General features: G+C 44.3%; 2 protein-coding genes across 2 annotated transcripts in view; one reads left to right on the plus strand and one right to left on the minus strand.

Annotated features, from left to right (window-relative positions):
* Positions 1 to 686: 686 nt before the first annotated feature.
* nod1 (nucleotide-binding oligomerization domain containing 1) lies at positions 687 to 14,876 on the plus strand. Its single transcript, XM_084942771.1, has 12 exons — positions 687 to 845; positions 2,416 to 2,614; positions 3,045 to 3,219; positions 5,288 to 7,100; positions 7,172 to 7,255; positions 9,088 to 9,171; positions 9,268 to 9,351; positions 9,629 to 9,712; positions 9,802 to 9,885; positions 10,081 to 10,164; positions 10,268 to 10,351; positions 12,282 to 14,876. The coding sequence occupies exons 2-12, from the start codon at positions 2,438 to 2,440 to the stop codon at positions 12,352 to 12,354; spliced, it is 2,826 nt and encodes a 941-aa protein (XP_084798897.1). The 5' UTR covers positions 687 to 845; positions 2,416 to 2,437; the 3' UTR covers positions 12,355 to 14,876.
* An 89-nt stretch (positions 14,877 to 14,965) lies between these two features.
* Positions 14,966 to 18,658, minus strand: part of znrf2b (zinc and ring finger 2b) — a 50,080-nt gene continuing 46,387 nt past the window's right edge. Inside the window, exon 5 of the mRNA XM_084942773.1 lies at positions 14,966 to 18,633. The gene's annotated coding sequence lies outside the window, so the exon portion shown is untranslated. The remainder of the gene's footprint in view (positions 18,634 to 18,658) is intronic.

Here is an 18,658-nt window from a genome sequence, read left to right on the forward strand (position 1 = left end):
CTGGGGTAAGGTGAGTCGGCTCACAGTCAGGGTGTGTTTTCCTCCTCTCAGACTGTGCGCGCAGGTGACGATGAGTAACGGCGGCTACATGGGGGCGCTTTATCAGAGCGACCTGCTGTGGTGGGTAGCTTGGTCAAAATAGTGTTTCCGATGTGACTTCGCTGTGATAGGCAGATGTCTGAACACACTTTTCTTTTACTAAGTATTTATTTTTAGTGGGCGATCCGAGTTTACTGAAAAACACGAGGAGGCAGAGAGGAGAACACCCAGGACCAACCACGCGCCTGAGAGGACGGCGACAGTGATAGTTGCAGTTAATCAAATTAGCAGGCCTGTTATAAAAGAAGTGCCATTTCAACTTCAGCTGATATGCAATACAATACATTGGTCATAGTGTTGACTCTCATTCAAGTTGTAACACATTTATTTCATTTTAAAGATTTTAAACAGGGGCTTATTTACACATGTATTTATGGATTTATGCATTCATTTATAGATACACTTACACGACGTGTGCAAGGTGTACCACCACCCCGTCACCTCTCCTCCGGCAATTGGATAAGAGAATTAAAAATAGAGAGAGATGGGTGGACATACTAACGTGCAGGACTCCACCGCTTTAGCGGGACCTTGAACGCAGCACGCATATGTTGAGAAACCCCGTGAAGAAATGACGCACCCATTCACAGCGCTTTTACTTCCTGCATCTGTGGCTACAGCTGATGCTTTCTAAGGGGCGCGGCACAGGCACTAACTGTAGCCTAATGGGCTGTCGTGCATTTTAACCGAAGTTTTAGTTTTCTTTTCTAACCCGGCTGTAACTTTGGTGTGGACCCAGCACAATGGTAGGATTCATTTAAGGTTCTGTACCTACGATACAGTCCAGTACGGGTAACTTTTCTGTGGGCTGGAATGAATTTCGGAGACACCATTTTTTCTTATTGGCACCTTTCAGGTGCTCTTTAACAGGGTCAGCACGGCTGAGGGAAGAGAGGTCTGTCACTTTGACCTTAGAGGCTAAGCGTTCATGTCAGTTACGGACTCTTCTTCACTAGGTTTGTATTTCCGTAAACAAAACAGAGCCATTCCAGGATTGAGGGCACGGATTTGTTAAACAGTAAAAGCGGGAAATTACGCCCCAATGTTGTGTTACTTTGTGACTAAAGATGCGAAAGATATTTGTAGCACGAACTTCGGAAGTGGAAGCGTTTTGTCCCCCCCCCCCCTTTCATCCGGCGCCCCCCCTGCCATGGCTCTGGGCCCCACACTTTGGGAAGGTCTGGGTTACAGTGTCTGTATCTCTGTGATGACAGCGTCCTTGTTTGTCATTGGGCCACTGCTGACATTGGCAGGTGCTGATGGTTTTTTTTCTTTTAGCTAATTTTCTTTTAGGTGACATTTTTTATGAAAAACAAACAAATACATGTTACAAAAACATTTTAGCAGGACAGACAAAAACACAACCAGCTGATCCAGCAGAGTTGGCTGGAGCATAAACCAGGAAATAAATAACTACACATAACACATGTCTGAGTAATCTGTGTGTTTGGAAGAAAAAAATAGCCAATGTCTGCAATATCCTTTAAAAATCAAACATTGGTATCAATCTTAAAGACACTTTATTGATTGGCCTGTAATTTAACCTGCTGATGCAATGATATTTTATTATATATTTGATATTTTGGTGTATCCCTTGTTGAATTAACAGTTAGTTGACTGGCCAAAAAGGGGTCAAGTTAAAAAAAAAAAAAAAAAAAAATAGTGATAGGTGATGAACTGGTTCATAGTAATCTGGGTTTAGTAATGTCCTTTCTGTGCTGTAGTTTGGTGTGTATGGTGGAGACCACAGCTTTCGACAGATAAGGACCAAAGAAAACAAGCAATTTGTCATATTTTGACTTGGATTTCTTTTTTACACACAGAAAAAAATCAGTCATCAGACTTTAATGATAATGAAAAGGGCAATTAGTCTGAACTGTTAAAGTGCTCTGAACACAGCTTTAAAAGAAAGGAGCCAATAAAACAGTCCTTACATTCACACAAAGGTTCGGCTGAAAGCACGAACGAGACCCCTGCTGTTTGTACTCGAGCAATTTTGTAACTAAATTGTCATCAGTTTCAAACGATAAGAAGTGAACCTGTGTGAGTCCTGTTGCTCACTTTGTCCATTTGATTTAGCAAAAATCGTGTCACAGTGGTTACATGGTTAGCACATGTTCCAAACACGAAGGGTGATGACAGGGTTCAAGAAATATCTGGGATGGCTGTGTCAGGAAGGGCATCAGGTGTGACGATCTGTGTCATGTGCAAGTCACAAAGGTGACCCCCTTGTGAATAAGGAAGGAGAAGAAAGAAACTTACCATGTGATGTTGAAATGCTGTCAGCAGTGTCGTTTCTGATCTTTTGTTCCACAGAGCTGACTGTTGTCCTGTAAATATGGATCAGATAAAAGAAGCCAGGGTGCCGTGCTCCAGCCTCCTCACCTACCACAGAGAGCTGCTCGTGACCAGGCTGAGCAGCATTCAGTGCATCCTGGACAACCTGTTCACCTGTGGCTTCTTCTGTCAGGAGGATGTTGAGATTGTTCAGCAAACTGCCACCAAGGCTGATCAGGTAGAAAAAAGAAGATCCGAGACAAAAACTGTGCTTAAAAATCTCTGAATACGACTCCTGACTGCCTCACCGAGGAGGTGATGTTTGTGATAGTGTCTGCATGTGTGCGTGCCATCACTCTGTGTGTAAACGTGACAGCTTGAAAAGTTTGGATTGTGTGTTTGTAAAACTCTGTGGAGGGTGAGGTCATGCTAACGACCCACGTCAGCTATCGTCCATCAACGTCTTCAAGGTCAACTTAGTAATTTATTGGTGGACAGCTATCATTCCTACAGGTGTTGTGTGTTTTGTGAATATATATAGAAAGTACTGTATAAAATGACATTTGACCTCTGACCTCTCCTTCAAGGTCAGTAGATTGCATACATACTACACAATTTAAAAACTTTAAATATAAATTTGAATTTCTTTCATGATTTTTTTTTTTTAGGTGCGCAAAGTCCTGGAGCTGGTCCAGTGCAAAGGGGAGGAGGCCTGTGAATATTTCATCTTCATAATTTATAAAGTATGTGATGCATACATAGACCTGCAGCCATGGCTGAAAGAGATCAACTACAACCCAAGTGAAGATGTAGCAGTGATGAAGGTGGTTAACACTGATCCAAGTAGGTGTCATTATCTTTGACCTCTTTCATACTTTACAGCTCTCACATCTGTAAGAAGTCAGTCTGCTGTTTACCAGTTGAGCCGTTATGGTGGAATATAAGAATCTATAACAAGAGTAACAGTATATTTTCTACACGATTATACAGAAAGTGTAGTTATATTTCAAACTGAAATTGTAGAAATCAGCGAGTTTTTTTTGAGTGACTGAAGTTATATGTAGAGTATGTGGGTGTTTTAAATGAATAACAACAGTAACCATCAGGCTGATGCAGCAGGATTAAAGGAGTCCCTGAGTGTTATTGACTTAAAAAAGCTGTTTTATTTGTTATTTTTTACTTGAACTCGTAGAATTTTTGTTTGTGAGAGCATGAAATATGTGCAGCCTTACCTCAAGTCTCAGAATATCTTAAAAGCACTTGAAAAGCAAAATATGTTCAGTATGCAAAGGTCTTAAATGTTAATAGTGATGCCACAATTTCAGTGCACATTTCTGCCCACTTCACAGATTTAGATGATGTAACATGCATTGTAAAAGTAAATGATTTAGCTGGACATGAGACAAACGTTGTAAAGCAGCTGTCAGCCCTCAGTTTATTTCTGTGTGGATAAAACAGGGTAACAGATACAGTAAGACAAGCTAGAGTAACTAACGCAGTGGTTAGAGCCAATATCTAAGAAACAACTAATAACAGAAGGCAACCTGCACTCTGTCGCAAAACAATATTTGATACAAAATATCCAGACAGTAAGAAATTTTTTAGGTAGGCACACTATTCTTTATGATTTCTTTTCACATTATTAAACACATTTGGACACACTTGTAACATTTTACCTTATTATTCATTTGAACTGATATCAATTATGTTTAACTTTTGTTTGTATACTTTCAGGCTTTTGGTCTAAATTTCATGTAAGTTTAACCAAATGTAATTAAGCCACACAAAAGCTTCCCTACCTGGAACCAGTCAGCGTCACGCTGCAATTCTCCCTTAAATCATGTGATGACCAATAAAACACGGTGCACTGAAATCATAAAGAAAACACTTTTTCTCTCTTTAGAAACCCAGAAGAAATCCCCCCATCTGTAGCTACAGATAAAACACACACACACACACACACACACACACACACACACACACACACACACACACACACACACACAGCAGCGCTGCAAGATGAGCAGTCAGTCTTTATTTAAACGTTTGGAACAATTGACACTGAATATTCCACTTTTGGAGCTTTCTCACACTGGGCCAGTTGCTCTTGTGATTTCTTATTTAATCTGATACATTTTTCTTGCTATTTTTGGTCATTTATGAAACAGCTGAGCAGTGGCGGGCACTCAGGTTGTAAACACTCCACTCCCTCAGTTCTCTCTGCTTCACTTTTTTGTAGTTCTTACAAAGAACAACACCTCCTTATAAAACTCTAGATTTTCCCCCATGCTTATGCGTTCTCTACCCCTGTAAAAACGTGAACACATGGAAAATTGAATAGCTATGTTAGTGCACATACACTGACAACAAACAAATAGATCATTCTTTTTTGCCTTTCTAGAGGAGTTTTGTCTTCTACAGTTAGATTAGAAGATCATAGTATTGCTGTGCTGGGATGCCTGCTGTTATTGTGGTAGTGTTGTGAGTTACAGTGCATTTGGAAAGTATTCACAGTGCTTCACTGTGCAATGCTGTCTCAGAGGCCTGAAGATAATTCGTTCACTGGACTTCATGGCTGGCACTGACATGCTTATACAGACAGCTGTGTGCCAAACCATGCCCAATCAGCTGAATTTACCACGGTGGAAACAGGATGCACCCGAGTGTCATGGAAAAAGTTACACATGTCAAGTTTTGTTTTTACTTTCAATACATTTGCACCAGTTCTGACTACTGTGTTCAGGAATTTGAGGTGAACTTGACTGGAATTTATTTTGTTATCAGGCTGTAACATGGCAGCATGTGGAACCAGTGAAGTGTTGTGAATCCTGCACAGATGCACTGATCTAGATCTGTTTAAGAATGAGTTTGATTGCGATCAAAGCTTTGACACTTTTTAATGTGCACTAAGTCAGCAGATACTGTGAGAAGTTAAGACATGACATGAGCCGGGACACCAGCTTCATCATGTCCTATGGCCAGCAAGAGGAGACGCGGCTGGAGGACCTCTACACTGACACTGTGATGGAACTGTTAAACGACTGCAACGAAAGCCTGGGCTTCTTAGAGAGTGTGGACCAGCTCCTGGGAGATCACGCAGCTTTCAACCCCCAAGGTGAAATCATCTACGTAATGGGGGACGCTGGTGTGGGAAAATCCATCCTTCTGCAGAAGCTCCAGAACCTCTGGTCCATAAAAGAGTTGCAGACGGATGCCGTCTTCTTCTTTAAGTTTCGCTGTAGGATGTTCAGCACCTTCAAGGACGCAGAACAAATCTCTCTCAGAGACCTTTTGTTCAAGCACAACTGCTACCCAGATCACGATCCAGACAATGAAGTGTTTGATTACATCCTGCGCTTCCCAGAGAAAGTCGTTTTTACCTTTGATGGCTACGATGAGATTCAGGAGGACGTCGACCTGATGAACCTGCCTGAGGTGGTTTCACCGGAGGATAAGGCCAACCCGCTCCAGCTGCTTATCAGCTTGTTCTGTGGGAAATTACTCAAGGGCTCTCAAAAAGTGCTGACGGCCCGGACAGGGATTGAGATCCAAAGCAGGGTGATCAGAAAGAAGGTGGCTCTGCGTGGGTTCTCCCCAGATCACCTGAAGACTTACACTGATTTGCACTTTAAGGAGCAGGAGCACAGAGAGCTGGTGTCCATTCAGCTGGATGCCAGCCCCCACCTCTGTGGACTGTGCTCCACCCCGCTGTTCTGCTGGATTGTATTTAAGAGCTTTGGACACCTGCACACAATGCACGACAGCTTTCATCTGCCCGAAACCTGCATCACGCTCACCGACATCTTCCTCCTGCTGTCCGAAGTGTTCCTCAGTCGCTCTGCTACACCTGCTCCGTCTTTGCTGAAGAAAAGCACCCGCTGCACCTCGGAGACGTTCAAAGCGGGGCTCAGGCCTCTTGCTGTGTTTGCCAAGCTGGCGCTGCAGGGAATGGAGAGAGACAGCTTCATTTCCAGCCAAGAGGAGATCAGTGAGTGTGGTGTGATGGAGGAAGATCTGACTCTCGGCTTTCTCAGACCTGTTAGTGAGGAGGATGCCAGCGGGAGCTCCGCTACCTTTGAGTTCCTCCACATCACCCTTCAGTCTTTCCTGGCGGCTTTTGCTCTGGTGTTGGACGAGCAGGCTGCTGCCAGCTCCATCCTCAAGTTCTTCACAGAGTGCAGCAGGAGAAGGAAGGTGTCTTGTCTGCCTCTTGATTCCTGCATAAGTAGCTCTTCAAAGCCCAGCGAAAAGAAGCCGTTTGCAACCAACGAACACCTGCAGTTCACTAATCTGTTCCTGTGCGGCCTGCTGTCCAAGAGTCAAAGAGGCTTGATGGGACATCTGGTGTCTCCCGTCTTACTGAAGAAGAAACGGGCCCTGCTGAAGTCGTACCTTTCCACTAGTGTCAAGTTGCACCTGCGTGGCTTACCCCACTACGACGGCCAGGAAGGCAAGAAAGTTCACGTCTTGCCCAACTTCCTGTGGATGCTGAGGTGCATATTCGAGACGGGAAGCAAAGACATTGCTCAGATGACGGCGAAAGGCATCACGGCCGGCTTCATCAAGCTGGGTTACTGTAACGTGTACTCGGGTGACTGCACCGCCCTGAACTTTGTGCTGCAGCACCGTCAGAAAGTCCTGGGGCTCGACATGGATAACAACAACATCAGCGACTATGGGGTGAAGCAGCTCAAGCCTTCCTTTTGCAAGATGACCGTAGTGAGGTGAGTACGGCCGTGCTTTCAAACACGTGCTTCGTTTAACTCTGAGCTCTAATAAAAGTGTTCCCCTGCAGACTGTGTGTGAATCACCTGTCCGACAGCAGCATTGAGATTCTTGCAGAGGAGCTGTGCAAACACAAAGTTGTGGAGGTTCTGGGGTGAGTAAACGCTGTAAAGCCAGTAACAACAGACTATATCGAGGGTGTTGGATGTGATTACATCAACATTTGGGAGCGACTGATCTGATTTTTGGATCAGATTGGGATCGGTGACACTTCAGTAGCACCCAGGGGCCCAGTCTGTTCAGTTCAGTTTTCCATTGTGTATGTTCACTTCTTCACACTTCAGCAGCAGTTTGCTAATGATGTGGAAGTGCTAACATAGCATGGAGGAATCTGAAAGTAAAGGCTCAGCACTGTCTGCTCTCACTCAGCATTCAAACTCTCTGTGATCCAGTTATCTGGGTGGTAGTTGTATAAAGTTATAAACTGATTTGTGTCATTGAGCGAAATAAGTAAGTCAGAAACGCTCTGTGCTCGACACGTCTTGTTTCACACTGCCAAGGTTCAGAAATGTTACTAAACAACGGGTTGGCTCACTGTGCCTACAACAGTCTGTAGGTTTTGCTGTCGTGACAGGATTTGTTCAGTGATACATTTTTTCCTTTTAGGATCCACTTCCATGTTCTGCGTTGAACAGGCCACAGTGAATAAATATCCTTGGTTTGGTTTGTAGACTCTGAGCTCATCACTCCAGCCACGTGTGGCACGTATAACAACAACAACAACTTTATCTATAGAGCACATTTAAAAACCAACGCTATACCAAAGTGCTTAACAAAAAAGACAGAAAATAGAACATAAATATTATAAGACCAACAAAGTACCAAATATGCTAACAGGTCAGTGTCACTGATACAGGAATAGCATGAAATGCATATCAAATAAAAACATAGCAAAAGCACAAAAAAAAGATATGCATAAAAGAGAAATGGAGTAAGTCAAGAAATCAGTTGGGCATTAACTAACAGGAAAGGCAAGGTTAAATAAATAGGTTTCTAACCGTGATTTAAATGATTGGATAGCAGTAGGAAGGTTACTCCACAAATCAGGTGCAGCCAAGGCAGACGCACGGTCAGCTCTAGACTTCAGCCGAGATCTTGGCTGCACCAAGAGTAACTGAGTAGATCATCTTAGTGCTCTAACAGGAATATATACGATCGAAGGAGTTCAGTAAGGTAGCTCAGCGCTGTGTTGTTGATCATTTTAAAGTAAGCAGCAGTATTTTAATTTAGATTTAATGGGTAGACAGTGCAGGTTAGCTAGAACAGGCGTAACAGAGGCAAACCTCCCAGTTCCAGTCTGAAGGCGTGCCGCCGCATTTTTGAACAGTTTGCAGTCTATGAAGAAGAGCAGAATGAAGACCGAAATAAAGGGAATTGCAGTAATCCAGCCTAGAGGTCACAAAGGCCTGAATAAGATTTTCCAGGTCCTTATGCGGAACGTAATGCCTGGTCTTGGAGATGAGACGCAGTTGGTGGAAACTTATAAGATGTGATGAGCAGTAGATCCAGGTGGATGCTGGGATGGTGGAGGGGTTGACACTGATGCAGGCAGCAGCAGCACTGCTGACGTTTCAGAGGCAGAGTTAGAAAACTGCTCAGTTTAGGCTGGAGTGTTTGGTGTCAGCGAGGACGTTGGTGTTTATATATACACATATCATTTTACAAACAACTATGGATGTCTTACAATGTTTGGAATAATGTTTTCATCTTATCTTCTGTAATTCTTTTTATTTGAGGATACTATCCCTCTGTTCAGCACTCTGCCGACACTTGATGTCCTTTAAATGTGCTATAATGCAACGCAGCTTCAGTTGCCTGCATGAAGCAGCTCGCTATGTTATTCCACTTTCTCCCAAACCTGTCTGAATCACTTTTTAAAAAACCAAAAACACACAGTGATTTATATTTTTATATTTGTGTCCTCAGGCTTTACAACAATAACATCACAGATGTTGGAGCCAGGCTTGTTGCTCAGATCATTGAAGAATGCCCCAAACTGCGAGTTCTCAAGTAAGTTAAAAAGATCTCCATTTGGGGAAAAAACCAACATACCTTACTAACCTTACTAACATTACTAACCTTGAATACTTTGACATTACTTTGTAGGATTGGTAAAAACAAGATCACCAGTGTTGGTGGGAGGCATCTGGCCAACGCCATAAAGAAGAGCTCGTCAATATTCGACGTTGGGTAAGAATTCAGTGTTCATCCAGGAAATTCAGCAAAGTGCTGAGGCGTAAGAAACAAAGTAAAAATGCAGCTTTAATGGTGACAGAGGAAGTCATCAGCATTTATTCTGAGCGTTTGGGCACAACAGAAATACACCCTGGTGACTGAAACCAGATGTGACAAAGAGAGAAATCCCACCGAGATGCATTTTTAGCTGTGTTGTTTATCCCAGCTGAAAACATTTGAGGAAGGACTTGGTAACGAGGTGCCTGATCAGGCTTTCTGTGCATTTTTGCAGGATGTGGGGCAACAGTATTGGCGATGAGGGAGCAGAAGCATTTGGAGAAGCTTTGAGGAACCACCCAAGCCTCACCAACCTCAGGTAGGAAGTTATAAAAACGGCACAAAAATAAAAACGCCCATCCAGACTTAATGATTAAAATCTTTACTCTTTTTTTTTTTGTCTTCTAGTCTGTCGGCCAATTGCATTACATCCAGAGGTGGGCGGGGCCTGGCTGAAGCACTGAAAGAGAACACGGCACTCAGGATATTCTGGTACGTGCAGTCTGTATTATCCCAGTCGACATCAGTAATGTAGAAGGAGAGCTGGGATGCGCCACCTGAACTCGCAGCACAGCGCTTAAATGCATGGTTGACCTTATGGATGTGGAGCTACATCAGTGTCAATGCTGCCTCTCCAGAGTGACTAAAGTCTCAGGGCTGTGTGCCGTTACTGTTTGTGCTTTTTAGGTTGGTGGAGAATGAAATGACCGATGATGCAGCTCCACACCTGGCTGACATGATTCAGGCAAACACTGGTCTGACCCACCTGTGGTGAGGACAACACAGCATCAGTCTGCACCCTGTTTACACAGCATGGATCGGAACTCTTACACAGCTCAGTGTCCTTTGTAAGTCACTGCTTGTTTGTCTGCAGGTTAATCAACAACCAGTTCACTGTGGAAGGGATCAGGCAGCTCGCTGAGGCCCTCACTCACAACAAAGCACTCAAAGAGATATGGTGAGCATCAGTTCAAATTGACATCTTGGTCTTTTGTTCTCCCCTCAAGGTTATGTCAGACCAAGCAGAGGGTGGGTGATTATTTGAAGTCCAACTTATTCTGGACACAAACTTAAGCTAGTAAGGGACGGATCGGTACCTGTGAGGCTGTTAAATGCTCTGCTATCACTTCCAACATGAACGAAGACAGGAAACTAAACAGCAGTGATGTTTGTAGGGTTACTGAAGTTGGGCTAGCTCAGACCTTCCCAAAGTGTGGGGCCCGCCCCCTAGGGGGGGCGCAGAGCCATTGCAGGGGGGGGGCGCGGTGTGAAAAGGGAAAAAAAACCAAAACGCTTGGACACTGCTAGCACGGGGCGCCCACACAAACGCAAAGCAGGAGATGAAGCATCGCTGAATATGTTTCCAAACCAACGTCATTCTAAGCCAAAGACTAGAAAATATGGTGAAGCAAATCTTCCCTTTGGCTTCACCTGCACAAGTGCTGAGGTAGGTCTCCCTGCAGGATTGGTTTCCCTGCGTCGGGAGCAGCGCTGGGCTGTTTAAATCACAGACAAACAGGATCCCACAGCTGTTTATGTTTTTAAACCCATTTTGCACAGAGAGGCATTTTTTGAAAAATGTATTGATAACAATGTTGAATATTATTACACAGGAAAAAACAACTACAGTAAAATAATCACACCGTGACGCCTCTGCCTTTGTAAATGGAGGGACAGTAACTGTGTGTAAAACCTGCAGACAGTCAGATTAACAGTATTTTGTCTCTATCTGCCATTCTGCAATTCATCTCATGTAAACAATAACGTGGCCACAGCGTGACGTGATAAAGGCACATACCTTTGACGTTGCGTGACGAACTCTGTATTCCTCGTCCACACGTAAACGCAAAAAAGGAGTTTAAAAAATCTCCATTTTCGGTGATTGGAAACGCCGTTTACGTGGACGAAACAGCTGCGTTTTCAAAAATACCCGTGTAGGTGCGGACGCAGCGTAACAGAGTTAGTAGTTTATTTCATTACTACCTGTAATTTATTGCAGATTACTTGTATTTGCTTAATTGTTTACTAAATGTTTGAGGTGTGAAAGAAACCGCAATGGAGCAAAACATTTTTCATGTAAAACAAAGGGGAGCCCAGCAAAAGAAGTTTGGGAACCACTGACTTAAAGATTGGATATCCCACCTGCTGTGAATGGTTTAATGTGGTACAGATGTTATTATTATCATTACGTCACATCCTGTTTATGACAGTTAAAATAAATAATATTCTTATAAGAAATAAAATTGTCTCATGTACACACTACTGTACTTTAATGTGGGTCATAAGGGTGGTACGTTAGATTTTATGAGGTGGTACTCATTGTGAAAAGTTTGAGAACCACTGATCTGATCATCAGGCGCCTCTACTGTAAGGTAGACCCTACAATAATGGACTAGCACGTAAACAGGCTCAAAGGGTGTAGCTCTGCTGATGGCCCTCATTTCTCTGTTTAAACGGACAGTGAGCTAATAAAACAGAGGAATTAAGCTGTCCCAAGTCATTTCAGGTTCAGTAAAAAAAGGAGGAAGGAAAAAACATCATTCAGATGTTCAACTGAGACAGAATTTACTGATTCATCAGTAAAAGGTCTATTGAGATATTACAGATGATGAATGAAAGAAAAACACAGCATAATCTAAAGTGTCGGGCCAGTACGTGCCACCAGAAGTAACTGGTGGTGGAGGACGTGTTGATCTCCTCGATCTGGAGCTGAGCTGGATCCACATTGGACCCAGACTAGCAGGGAGATGCCCTCTACAACACTAGGTCCAGCTTCTCCCTGTCACCCGTCTTTGACAGCATCCACAGAGTGAATTGCAGGTTACGTGGGGCCGTCGTTAACGTTGTCCCTGTGAATGCATGACTGGAGTCTGATTGTATTTCTACAGCGTGAAAGGAAACCGGCTCTCTGAAGAGGAAGAGCAGCAGTTTGTGTCAGAGAAGCGGCTGCGGTTCCACTGACTGGGCACCTCACATGACGCATGCACGGAGCTGTGTGAAGGAGGAAGTGTGTGCGCTCGGTCCGTGCGCTGGTGTCAGCAAACGGATTTGGTGCAGTTTCACCCGATGCTGCGGGGATAAAGTCGCACCACCTCCATTGTCTGTGTTTTTATTTATTTATTATTCTTAAGCGAAAAACCCAGAATGTTAATTTTTGAAATCTCTGAACGACATCACCGTGTTTCATTTTGGGGACTTTCCCCTAAAATTTCAACAAGTGTTTCACAGTTTTCCACAAAAGTTAGGAAGTGGGACCTTAAACAAGAAGTATACAGCATGCTGACTTCCTCACATGCACACCTTGTTTTCTGTGTACTGTAAATGCTTTTTTATATTCATCTTACTGTTACACAAGATGCTGTTTTTCACATACTTGATGGTGATGGTCTCGAACTCTTTAGCATTGTCTGTGTTTCTGCATAGATGTGACCTAAAGTGTTAAAAGTGTTACAACAATAAATAAGTGGAGCCCAAACGTGAGTGGCAAATGTGTGAATCCGGTTCCTGTGTCGAACACGGGCTCCCCCCGCTGCTTTCTTCAGACATTTCTGTTGGAATAAAGCAAAGACTTTGATTCGACTGTTTCAGACGTGGCCAACACGTCAGTATATCACTACCAACGTGTTTTACACATGGGCTCAAGTCCTTGTGTTGGAATGTTTGTGCGTGTTTGTTTAGGAAGAAAACAAAGCAAAATGCTTCATTGTGGTCGATTCAGTTAAAAAACATCGTCCAAGCAGCCGTCTGATTGGTCCAGGTAATCTTTAATAAACAAACAGGCAGCGTGGTCGTTTCAGAGAGCCGGAGCTCCTTACACACAGGTGCCTTGATATGCATACCAGTGTTGTTCAGTATGAACATTAACCCAGGCTGCTAGCTGCTTGGACCCCACAGGCTAACAGACCTACATGCTGTAAAATCCTGTTTCTATGGATGCACATACAGAAGTATTCAAGCTTGCTATGATTCTTTTGTTGTACAGATTCTGTTTGTCGGGGCTCAAACCCGACAGTTTGCAGATAAAAAGCATGCTGGGGCCGTGTTTCTCTCGGTGCACACTATCAAATACAGCAGCAACCAGCAGCTCTCAGAGCCTCTCGTTTGATCTTTGAGTGATTTGTTCTATTTGTCTCAGCTTTCTGCCACTTACCTGAGTTCAGGCATAAACACACACCTTCCCTCAGCAGGCTGTAGTCTGCACCACCTTTTGCTTTCACTTGTCTCACTTTTATTTAGCTTCAGGTTCGTTCTCCTCCCTCGCTCACCATGTGTGGTTTCAAAATGAGAAGATGATGATGATGATGGCCAAAATGCTGGGAGCGTCATGAACCCAGCACATTTACCTTGTGCTTCTTCAGACAGTAGAGACCAATTAACTGGATAAAGTCTGAGACAGGACCGTCTCATATATTCACATTAGAACTGTTCTATTCTTTGGAATAAGCAAAGGTCCAGTACTGATCAGCCTCCATGTGCCTACAGAAATCAATAAGTGCCAGATTTTCTTTTCTTTCTTTCCAGCGAGTTGCAGGCTGTGCAGGGGATTTCTGCCTGCCAGTGCAAACAGGGGAAGCCCCATCGTGATGACCCAAGTTACACAATAATACAAAAAGCCATTGGAGAACTGAGAATCTGAGGCTGGTCACTGAACGAGTTCACCCAGCTCTCATCATGGTGTGGACTGTCATTTAGCATCTAATGGGGCGTCACTGCAACTAATAACACCTGTCGTTAGTTTAACTTTATTAATCACTCTGTAAGACAGATTTACAGTGCTCCGATTGGATGGAGTTCGGCTGACATTAGGGTAGATCCTGGCGTACAGCCTGGGCTGGGCCAGCGATACACCTCCGTCAGTGTAAATGTATCTAACCATGCAATGAATCCCTCACATACGTTCATATATGAAAAAAGAAGACGTACGTCAACATTATGTCTCAGTTTATCTATACGATCTTTATTGTGGTCTCATTATAAAAATTTTGGAACTTTTCTCTTATTTAATTATCTGTGGAGGTCTTTCTCACTAGGAAAGCTGTGAAACGTCAGGAAACAGGACGTGGATCAGCCACAGAAGTCTGAATCGACATTAAAGTGTCATCAGAGTATGAAAGGTCACTGACACTGGGTGATTTCGAGTGACGATGGGTGAAATGACAGCTGGTGACTTCTGACTCCTCAACTTGCTTTTGTACCAGGCTGTAAAGCAAAGCCAGGCGTGTTTACGCGTGGGTCTGTGGGCTCTGATCAGGAACGAGCCTCACGTGACATTTACAGGAACTGTAGTTTTTGGATGTGTGCTGATATAACCAAAGTCCCGTACTGAGCTCAGATATAACGTCATCTCCTGAGGAAGACCACGCCACGTGGCAGAAAGCTCTGGAAATGTTTTACTACAGAGTTGCAACTATAATTTAACTGCACTCGTAACATGCTCTCATTTAACGCCAGCCTTTCCCGTAAACCTTTTCAAGTTCAAGGATTCAGCGTGGTGTCAGAGCCACTGTGGTATTAGAGGTGTCTGTGTTATTGCAAAATGATGGAAATACAAAAACCCACACGGACAGGAGAGTGAAATGTCAGAGTCATCTTTTAAGGCCAGATTTGTTGCACATTTCCTCATAAATTCACAGACAGAAATGAAAAGACAGTCGGACCTGCTCACAGGAATCAGCTGCATGATCAGTCAGGGGAAAGTGGTTGTAATCTCTTGCAGAATTCAGATCAGAGAGAGAGATGACGGTACAGTCAAAGCCCCGTGAGGTGTCCATCAAGCAGCCACGTGGTCGCTCTGTCGCTACAAACGCACCGATCCTGCCTCCACGCACTGTGCGAAGGGAGCGCGTCACCGGGCTCGGTTAATCTCTGTGTGGCCGTCTGATTTCCAGAATACAGTGTGACGATTCAGCAGTCATGAGTGCGCCGGGGTGGATCCCAAAACTTTGATCCGTTTGCATTCTAGTGACACCAACGCCCACCAGAGAACCACACTAGCTTCAATACATTCAACAACGACAGTAAAGCAGCTCAGCAGGACTCCCAGCTGACTCACGAGAGATGTGTGTGTTCAGTAAGGGACTGTGTGAAAATGGTTAGTGAGAGGAGGGGCTACAGGGGTCGGCGTGTTCTGCACTTCTGTCATTTGCTCATGAAAACTTTTAATGATGTAAAAAGTTTACATTTCACAGAGTCCAGTGTTTCATCTTAAAAAACGTCATACTTTCACAGAATACACCCCCCAACACACACACATTACATGTCATGGAAGACACGGTGAACGCAGCAAGAGTCACAATAAAAAGCAAAGTTAGCATGATCATAAAAAACATCATTATAAAATCTTTTCAGCCATTAAATCATTTTTGGGAGATACAAAAACCAAACAAACTGCTGCCTGTGATTCTTTTTACATATTTATATAAGCACGAAATGAATGTTGACTTAGCACAAATCAGTCGGCGTTTGAGGAATGTGTAGGAAACCAATAATAAAACGTAAACCATGGTTATTCTATTAAAACCATTTTCCCTCCCTCCGCACCGCCATCATTTTCTCACGGTCTCTAAGATCACAGACGACACAGGAACCTTTCATGTCCTGCTTTCATGATAAAAATCTCAAAAATAACGTCAAGCACATCAAGATCATACGTGAGAGCGCACTGCCTCCCAGTGGTGGAGAGCAGTAACTACAGAAACTGCAAAACAAAAAGGATCATGTCTGCAAACTAGAAGGCACACATCTAAACACAGACATGTTTCTGTCTCCCATTATTCTCATATTTAAAACAATATATTAATGTTTGATTTCAAACACTTTACTATGTAAATAAGTTCAATTACCAAAATGACAAATCTTAAAAAAACCTCTGGTTTGTAGCCAGTCTCCACCTCCATAACACGATGCAGCTTCTGCATGATTTCAAGCATAAAAAGAAAATCCCAAATATCACTTAACAAACTGCATATTGTTCATTTAATGATGATAATTACAAGATGAGAAACTCTAGTCACAGAAGCCTGGAGGTCACTGAGTGGCTGCCTGGTGTTGCGAGAGAAAAACGTGTGTTCTCTGATTGGTGGGTGAGTGGTAGTGGTAGTCAGTGGTCACAGAGAGGTACAGGCTGCTGCTGTGGTCACTCACAGTTTGTATGGAGGTCGCTGACTTGCCTTCAGACATTCACTAACGACTTACCGATCATCTAAAGGTGGCCACGGCAATCTGCTCGCAACCAAAGCAAGTGGAAGGAGGTTTTTGGTGTAGCATCCTCTTTGCAACCCCCAGCAAACGCTCACAGACTGAATCAGGAAGGGGTGCATTTAGTCTTCACAGGCAAAAGAGACTGAGGGAAAAGGATGACAAGTTTCAGATGTTTTGGAGCTTTGGGATCCACACAAGCCCTGGATCAGTAGATGGGTTTGAACTTAGCTCGTCCTCTAAGGCTGAACGTGAGCTTGTTGGTGAAATCAGTATCAAGGACTTGACTGGTTCCTCAGTGAGGTCTTCAGGCACACCTAACCCCAAACAGACAGGTCCAGTTAGTCCCTCCAGTTCTGTTTAGCTTAAGTTCCCTCAGCACCTGGACTGCTGCATTTGCCAGGATCGAGATCAAGTTGCTGACTCCCAGTGTGACGGTCAGTGCCTGAAAAAGCTTCACAGAGCTGTTTTCCTGGTACCTTTATAGTCCTGCAGCTCCTCACAAGTAAACTGTCTCAGTCTGGTGTAACACTGTACTGTGAGGGGCTCGGTTTACCTGCAGCTGCTACGGTTATGATGCAGAAATGAACACGAGCTGACAGATGTGATAAAAAAAACCGAAGCTCATTTTTACAGGAAGGAACACAAAGCTAAAAACTTAACTGAAGGTCTTGAAAGGTTTTCCCACATCGTCTCGTTACCAGATCCCGTCCATCGTGGAACGAGATATTATTTATGTCGAGACGTATTCTGTTCACACGCTTTTTACCCTGGTGTTGAATAAGCGATCCTGCAGGTTCATGCAGGTTCTGCAGCATGCACTGGAGCCGTTTGCAGCCACGTGTACGGCAGCCTGGATGTTATACCTCAAGATCCTGGTGCTTTGCTGGAAAACTACAGACTGACATCTGCTGGTGGGGACAAAGTATTTCAGGTCCTGATGAAGATGAGTCTGGTCTGTGGTGGTGAACGTGATGCTGAGTCTTAAAGTGAAGCTCCAGCTTTACTAGCAGAGGGTTAAAATATCCATCCATCCATTTTCTTAACCACGTATCCAAAAGTCGGGCTGTAGCCTTTTCCAGCCAGGAATGTGGGCTAACTTGAGGGAAAGAAGAGACTCGGACGGGGAATAACTGCTCCCCGTGTGGACGCGGCTGAAGTCGGATAAGCAGTTAAAAAACAGGATGGGTGGATTTTTAATTTAGTCTCATTTTTCCACATGCTGTTGTGTCCCATTGTTCTGGCATGCAGAACACTTATCGTGTCACAGAAGTAGCAGCACTGTGCTGCAGTGGGTTTAGGCTGGTGAGTGATGGACTGGGCTCCTGTACCTGAAGACCTTCACTGTGTGGGCGGGGTCTAAAAAGCACTGATGACTGAGTCTTTGACAGTATTCACAGTTGATTGGCACCGTTTTTGCAGCAGCACTGTCAGCTGCGAGAAGCTGCAGACGCAGACACGCCGTCTCTGGCTTGTTTCTCCTGCTCGGGTAGAATGGCAGTTGTGGTAAGATGGTCCTGGTGGTGGTGGGGGTTGTAGGGCGTTGGGTGGAGGACAGCCGGCTCGGCCGTAGTCTGGACTCCCCTCTGTCCTGGCTGCTGCGTGCCGAGCGTCGCTACAACAAGGCACTGGGAGACACTGATGCTGACGGAGGAGGGGAGGGGGCGAGTCGGAGCGCGTCAGCCAACAGTCTCCCTCCTCCTCCTCCTCCATACTGGTGTACAAACTGCTGACACGTCCCTCTCAGGACGTAGAGCCCTGCCTGCCGTCATGCCCCGAGCGTCAGGGCTGGAGAGGACACGAGATGGAGGAGTCTGTCAACTCTGATGCTGAGTGTAGATGTGCAACTTAAACATAAAACACACAAGTTTGTATCCCTGAAGATTGCTTAAATGAGATTTGGCACACTGTGGTACTACATTATTGGGTGGGTGGGTTGTGGGAGGAAGGGTGCTAACTGATCACAGTGGTCATAGAGTCCAGCAGAGTCCCTGAATCCAGGGATTTCATTTTTGCAGATCCCTCTGGGGACGTCTCATGTTCCTGAAATCACACAGAAAAGAACCAG

This window comes from Perissodus microlepis, chromosome 11 (genome assembly GCF_051167445.1).
Source record: "Perissodus microlepis isolate ML-2025 ecotype Zambia chromosome 11, ASM5116744v1, whole genome shotgun sequence".
In the NCBI taxonomy this organism is placed as follows: Eukaryota; Metazoa; Chordata; class Actinopteri; order Cichliformes; family Cichlidae; genus Perissodus; species Perissodus microlepis.